The sequence below is a fragment of the Trachypithecus francoisi genome, unplaced genomic scaffold (assembly GCF_009764315.1).
Source record: "Trachypithecus francoisi isolate TF-2019V2 unplaced genomic scaffold, Tfra_2.0 Contig00547, whole genome shotgun sequence".
NCBI classification, from domain to species: domain Eukaryota; kingdom Metazoa; phylum Chordata; class Mammalia; order Primates; family Cercopithecidae; genus Trachypithecus; species Trachypithecus francoisi.
In genome coordinates this window covers 6,846-14,176 of record NW_022680716.1, presented here as the reverse complement: position 1 = coordinate 14,176, position 7,331 = coordinate 6,846, and the positions used below count along the sequence as shown (strand labels likewise).

General features: G+C 43.5%; 1 protein-coding gene across 1 annotated transcript; it reads left to right on the top strand.

The window, feature by feature from the left end:
- Window positions 1-4,648: 4,648 nt before the first annotated feature.
- On the top strand, window positions 4,649-6,957 carry LOC117085363 (trafficking protein particle complex subunit 12-like). Its single transcript, XM_033214183.1, is given in 1 exon segment — window positions 4,649-6,957. A coding segment is annotated over 1 exon segment (2,211 nt). The 3' UTR covers window positions 6,860-6,957.
- Window positions 6,958-7,331: the final 374 nt, after the last annotated feature.

The following is a 7,331-nucleotide window of genomic DNA, read 5'->3' as shown; positions in this document are numbered from 1 at the left end:
TGCTTTTTCACCGTTGACTTCAAAGAGCTCTCAAATGTCCATTCTCAGATTTTAAAAAACAGTGTTTCCAAACCGCTTAATGAAATAAAGCTTTACCTCTGAGAGATGAATGTACACATCACAAAGCAGATATACAGAAAATTTCTTTCTAGTTTTTATATGAAGATATTTCCTTTTTCACCAAATCACTCCCAAATATCCCTTCACAGATATTACAGAAACAGTGTTTTCAAACTGTTGAATGAAAAGAAAGGTTTAACTCGGGGAGATGAATGCACATATCACAATGCAGTTTCTAAGATAGATTCCTTCTAGTCTTTGTCCTGGGATATTTGCTTTTTTGCCATTGGCCTCAATGAGCTCCCAAGTGTCCATTCAAAGAATGGACAAATAAAGTTTCCACAGTGCTGAATCCAAAGAAAATTTTAACTCTGTGAGATGAATGCGCACATCAGAAAGCGTTTTCTCAAAAAGCTTCTTTCCACTTTTTATCTGAAGATATTTCTTTTTTACCTTAGGCCTCAATGTACTACCAAACATTCTTCACAGAGTCTATGAAAACAGTGTTTCCAAACTGCCAAATGAAAAGAAAATTGTAACTTTGTGAGGTGAATGCACATATCACAAAGCAGTTTCTCAGATAACTTCCTTGTACTTGTTATACTGGGATATTCACTTTTTCACCATTGGCCTCAGTGAGCCCCCAAATGTCCATTCACAGATTCTGCAAATGCAGTGTTTCCAAACTGCTGAATGAAAAGAAACGTTTCAGTTTGTCAGATAGATGCACACTTCACAAAGCGGTTTGTCAGATAGTTTCCTTCTACTTTTTATCCTGGGACATTTGCTTTTTCATCATTGGCCACAATGAGCTCCCAAATGACCATTGGCAGAATGGACAAACAGAGTGTTTTCAAACTGCTGAATCCAAAGAAATGTTCAGCTCTGTGAGATGAATATTCACAGTGCAAAGCAATTTTTCAGAAAGCCTCTCCCTTTTTTATCTGAAGATATATTCTTTTTCACCACAGGCCCCAATGCACTCCCTTTGCAGATCTTACAAAAAACAAATGTTTGCAAACTGCTGAATGAAAAGAAAGGTTTAACCCTGTGAGATGAAGGCACATATCACAAAGCAGTTTCTCAGATAGCTTCCTTCCAGTTTTTATACTGTGATATTCCCTTTTTCACCATTGTCCTCAAAGAGCTCCAAAATGTCCATTCACAGAATAGACAAAAACAATGTTTCTAAACTGTTGAATCCAAAGAAAGTTTTAGCTCTGAGATGGAAGCAAACATCACATAGAAGTTTCTCAGAAAGCTTCTTTCTACTTTTTATCAGAAGGTATTTTCTTTTTCAACACAGTCCTCATTGCACTCTCAAATATCCCTTCGCAGCTTCTACAAAAGCAGTGTTTCCAAGCTGCTGAATGAAAAGAAAAGTTTAAATTGCAGAGATGAATGCATACATCACAAAACAGTTTCTCAGAAAGTTTTCTAGTTTTTATTTGAAGATATTTTCTTTTTCACCATAGGCCTCAATGTATACCAAACATCCCTTCGCAAATTCTACAAAAACTGTTTCCAAATACTGAATGGAAAGAAAATTTTAACTCTGCTAGATGGATGCACACACCAAAAAGTGATTTTGCCGATAGCTTCTTTCTACTTTTATCCTGGGATATTTGCTTTTTCCCCATTAGTCTCAATGAGCTTTCAAATGGCCATACTCAGATTCTACAAAGACAGTGTCTCCAAACTTCTGAATGAAAAGAAAGGTTTAACTTTGTGAGATGAATGCGCTCATCACAAAGCAGTTTGTCCGATAACATCTTTGTAGTTTTCATCCTTGGATATTTGCTTTTTCATTATTGGCCTCAATGAACTCCCCAAATGTCCATTGGCAGAATGGACAAAAACAGTGTTTCCAAACTTCTGAATCCAAAGAAATGTTTATCTCCATGAGACGACTGCACAATGCATTTAGCACTTTCTCAGAAAGCTTCTTTCGACTTCTGAATATAGTTTCTTTTTCACCATAATCCTCAATGCACTCCCAAATATTTCTTTGCAGATTCTACAATAAAACGGTATTTCCAAACTGCTGAATGAAAATAAATATTTAACTATGTGAGATGAATGAACACATCAAAAAGCAGTTTCACAGATAGTGTCCTTCTACTTTTTATCCTGGGATATTCACTTTTTCACCATTGGCCTCAATGAGCTCCCAAACGTGCATTATCAGATTCTACAAAAACAGTGTTTCCAAACTGCTGAAGGAAAGAAAGTTTTAACTCTGTAAGATAAATGCACACATCACAAAGTAGATTCTTAGATAGCTTCCTTCTAGTTTTTAACCTGAGATATTTGCTTCTTCACCATTGGCCTGAATGAACTCCTAAATGTCCACTCACAGATTGGACAAAAACAGTGTTTCCAAACTTTTGAATCCAAAGAAAGGTTTAAATCTGTGAGATGAACACCCACATCATAAAGCAGTTTCTCAGAAAGCTTCTTTCTAGTTTTTATATGAAACTATTTCCTATTTCACCATAGGCCTCAACGTGATCCCAAATATACCTTTACACATTCCACAAAAACAGTGCTTCCAAATTGATGAAAGAAAAGCAATGTTTAAATATGCAAGATGCAAGCACACACCACAAAGCAGTTTTTCACAGAGCTTCCTTCAAGTTTTTATCCAGAGATACTCATATTTCCCCACTAGCCTGAATGAGCTCCCAAACGTCCATTTGCAGAGTGGACCAAATCAGTGTTTCCAAACTGCTGAATCCAAAGAAAAGTTTAACTCTGTGAGGTGAATGCACACATCACAAACCAGTTTCTCAGAAGGTTTCTTTTCAGTTTGTATCTGAAATTTTTCCATTTTCACCATAGACCTCAATTTACTACAAAATATCCCTTTGCTGATTCTATGAAAAAAGTGTTTCTAAACTGCTGAATGAAAAGAAAGGTTTGACTTTGTGAGATGAATGCACACATTACAAAGCGGTTTCACAGTAAGCTTCTTCCTGGTTTTTATATGAAGATATTTCCCTTTTTGCCATAGGCCTCAAAGTGCTCCAAATATCCCTTCACAAATTCTACAAAAACAGTGTTTCCAAACTGTCGAAAGAAAAGAAAGGTTTAACTCTGCGAGATGAATTCACACATAACAAAGCAGTTTCTCAGATAGATTCCCTCTAGTTCTTATCCTGGGATATTCATTTTTTCGCCATTGACCTCAAATAGCTCCCAAATGTCTATTCATAGAATGGACAAAAACAGTGTTTCCAAACTTCTGATTCCAAAGAAATATTTCACTCTGTGAGATGAATGCACACATCACAAAGCAGATTCTTTGAAAGCTTCTTTCTGGTTTTTATCTGACGATATTTTCTTTTTCACCTTAGACTTCAAAATGCTCCCAAATATCCTTTTGCAGATTCTACAAAAATAGTGTTTCCAAACTGCTGAATGAATAAAAAATGTTTAACTTTGGGAGATGATTGCAAACATCACAAAGAGGTTTCTCACAAAGATTCCTTCTCATTTTCATCCTGTTACATTCATTTATTGCCGTTGGCCTCAATGAGCTCCAAATGTACATTCACAGTATGAAAAAATACAGTGTTTCCAGAATGATGAATCCAAAGAGAAGTTTAACTCTGTGAGATGAATACACACATTACAAAGCAGTTTCCCAGAAAGCTTTTTTCTAGTTTTTATATGAAGATATTTCCTTTTTCACCTAAGACCTCAATATGCTCTCAAATATCCCTTTGTAGATTCTTAAAAAACAGTGTTTCCTAACTGCTTAATGAAAAGAAAAGTTTAATTCTGTGAGATGAATGCATACACCACAAAGCAGTTTCTGTGACAGCTTCCTTCTACATTTTATCCTGGGATATTCACTTTTTTGCCATTGGCCTCAATTTGCACCCAAATACCCCTATGCAGATTCTAAAAAAACAGTGTTTCCAAACTGATCAATGAAAAGAAAAGTTTAACTCTGTGAGATGAATGCACATATCACAGAGGAGTTTATCAGAAAGCTTTCTATTATTTATCTGAATTTATTTCCTTTTTCACCATAGGCTTCAATGTGCTCTGAAATATCCCTTTGCAGATTCTGGAAAAAACACTGTTTCCAAACAACTGAATGAAAAAGAAAGGTTTCACTCCACAAAGTGAATGCTCACGTCAAGAACAGTTTCTCAGATAGCTTCCTTCAAGTTTTTATCCTGGGATATTCGCTTTTTCCCCTTTAGCCTTAACGAGCTACCAAATGTCCATTCACAGAAAGGGCAAAAACAGTGTTTCCAAACTGCTGAATACGAAGAAAGGTTTAACTCCATGAGATGAATGAACACATCTCAAAACAGTTTCTCAGAAAGCTTCTTTCTAGTTATTATCTTAAGATATTTCCTTTTTCACCATAGACCTCAATGCACTCCCAAATATCCCTTCACAGTTCACACAAAAACAGTGTTTCCAAACTGCTGAATGAAAAGAAAGGTTGACCTTCTTCCCGGACCCTGGTCACGGCCGCAGCAACCTTGCAAGAGGAGCTGAGAGGTGACCAGCACAGAGAAAAGAGTATTGGCAGAAGACCCTGTGTGGGTAGCCTGTCACGATCAGGAGCATGGAGGACGCTGGCAGCGGCAAGGAGACCCCAGCCCCGGAGGCCCCGCACACCCCCCAGCTCGCGCCCCTGGAGGAGCAGGGGTCGCTCTTCCACAAGGAAACCATCGATCTTGGTGGAGATGAGTTTGGATCCGAAGAGAATGAGACTGCGTCGGAAGGCTCGAGTCCTCTCGCGGACAAGCTGAACAAGCACATGATGGAGAGAGTCCTCATCTCCGACTCCCCCAACAACAGCGAGGGCGACGTGGGTGACCTGGGCCGAGCACGGGAAGAAGCTGAGCCCGGAGGGGAAGGTGACCCAGGCCCGGAACCCGCGGGCACCCCGAGTCCCACTGGCGAGGTCGACAGTAACTGTGCACCCGAGGATGCGGCCCCCAGTAGCGGAGGGGCCCCGAGGCAGGATGCGGCCCGCGAGGCGCCCGGCAGCGCCACCGCGCGCCCGGAGCAGGAGCCTCCCGTGGCGGAGCCGGTCCTGGTGTGCACCATCTTCAGCCAGCGCGCGCCCGTGGCCCCCAGGGACGGCTTCGAGCCGCAGATGGTGAAGTCGCCCAGCTTTGGCGGCGCCAGCAAGGCCCCGGCCAGGACGCCACCCCAGGTGATGCAGCCCAGCCCCAGCCTCAGCACTTTCTTCGGAGACACGGCCGCCAGCCACTTCTTGGCCTCGGACTTCTTCGACTCCTTCACGACCTCCACCTTCGTTTCCATCAGCAACCCCGGCACGGGCTCCCCAGCTCCCACCAGCCCGACTCCCCTGTCTGTGCCTGGGACCGAGGGGCGCCCTGAACCCGTGGCCGTGCGAGGGCCCCAGGCAGCTGTGCCCCCGGCATCCCCAGAGCCGTTCGTGCACATCCAAGCAGTGTTTGCGGGGAGTGACGACCCCTTCGCCACCGCCCTGAGCATGAGCGAGATGGACCGGAGGAACGACGCCTGGCTCCCTGGCGAGGCCACACGTGGAGTCCTGCAGGCCGTGGCCGCCCAGCAGCATGGCGCCGTGTTTGTGGACAAGGAGAACCTTACCATGCCGGGCCTCAGGTTCGACAACATCCAGGGAGATGCAGTTAAAGACTTGATGCTTCGCTTTCCGGGTGAAAAAGCTGCAGCAAAGAGACAAGTCGTCAATGCCGACTCAGTGAAACAATCTTTTGTTGGATTGAAACAGCTAATCAGCTGCAGAAACTGGAGGGCAGCAGTGGACCTGTGCGGACGTCTCCTCACAGCCCATGGCCAGGGCTACGGCAAGAGCGGGCTGCCCACCAGCCACACGACAGATTCACTGCAGCTCTGGTTTGTGAGGCTGGCACTACTAGTGAAGTTGGGCCTTTTCCAGAATGCTGAGATGGAATTTGAACCCTTTGGAAATCTTGATCAGCCAGATCTTTATTACGAGTACTACCCACACGTGTACCCTGGGCGCAGGGGCTCCATGGTTCCCTTCTCGATGCGCATCTTGCACGCGGAGCTTCAGCAGTACCTGGGGAACCCACAGGAGTCGCTGGATAGACTGCACAGGGTGAAGACCGTCTGCAGCAAGATCCTGGCCAATTTGGAGCAAGGCTTCACAGAAGATGGGGCCATGAGCGGCATGACTCAGGAGGGCAGACAAGCCTCTGTCCGGCTGTGGAGGTCACGTCTGAGCTGGGTGATGTACTCTATGGCAAACTGTCTGCTCCTGATGAAGGATTATGTGCTTGCTGTGGGGGCATACCATTCGGTTATCAAGTATTACCCAGAGCAAGAGCCCCAGCTGCTGGGTGGTATCGGCCAGATTTCCCTGCAGATTGGAGACATAAAAACAGCTGAAAAGTATTTTCAAGATGTTGAGAAAGTAACACAGAAATTAGATGGACTACAGGGTAAAATCATGGTCTTAATGAACAGAGCATTCCTTCACCTCCGGCAGATTAACTTTGCAGAAGCCCACAGGTTCTTCACAGAGATCTTAAGGATGGATCCAACAAACGCAGTGGCCAACAACAACGCTGCCATGTGTCTGCTCTACCTGGGCAAGCTCAAGGACTCCCTGCGGCAGCTGGAGGCCATGGTCCAGTAGGACCACAGGCACTACCTGCATGAGAGTGTGCTCTTCAACCTTACCACCATGTATGAGCTGGAGTCCTCACGGAGCATGCAGAAGAAACAGGCCCTGCTGGAGGCTGTCGCCGGCAAGGAGGGGGACAGCTTCAACATGCAGTGCCTCAAGCTGGCCTAGCTGCCTCCAGCATACTGTGTCAGAATGACCCGGGTCTTTGAAACTGTGTCCATGAAGTTAATGTATTAATGTGACACAGACTCAATAAAACTGCTGCTTCAAAAAAAAAAGAAAAGAAAAGAAAGGTTTAACTCTACAAGATGAATACATACATCACAAAACGGATTCTCAGATAGATTCCTACTATGTTTTATCCTGGGATATTGCTTTTTTGCCTTTGGCCTCAAAGAGCTCCCAAATATTCATTCACAGAATGGACAAAAACAGTGTTTTCATACTGCTGAATCCAAAGAAATGTTTTTCTCTGTGAGGTGAATGCCCATATAACAAAGCAGTTTCTTAGAAAGATTCTTTCTGGCATTTATATGAATATATTTCCTTTTTCACCATAGGCCTCAATATGCCCCCAAATATCCCTTTGGAGATTCTACAGTACACTGTTTCCAAACTGCAGAATGAAAAGAAAGGTTTA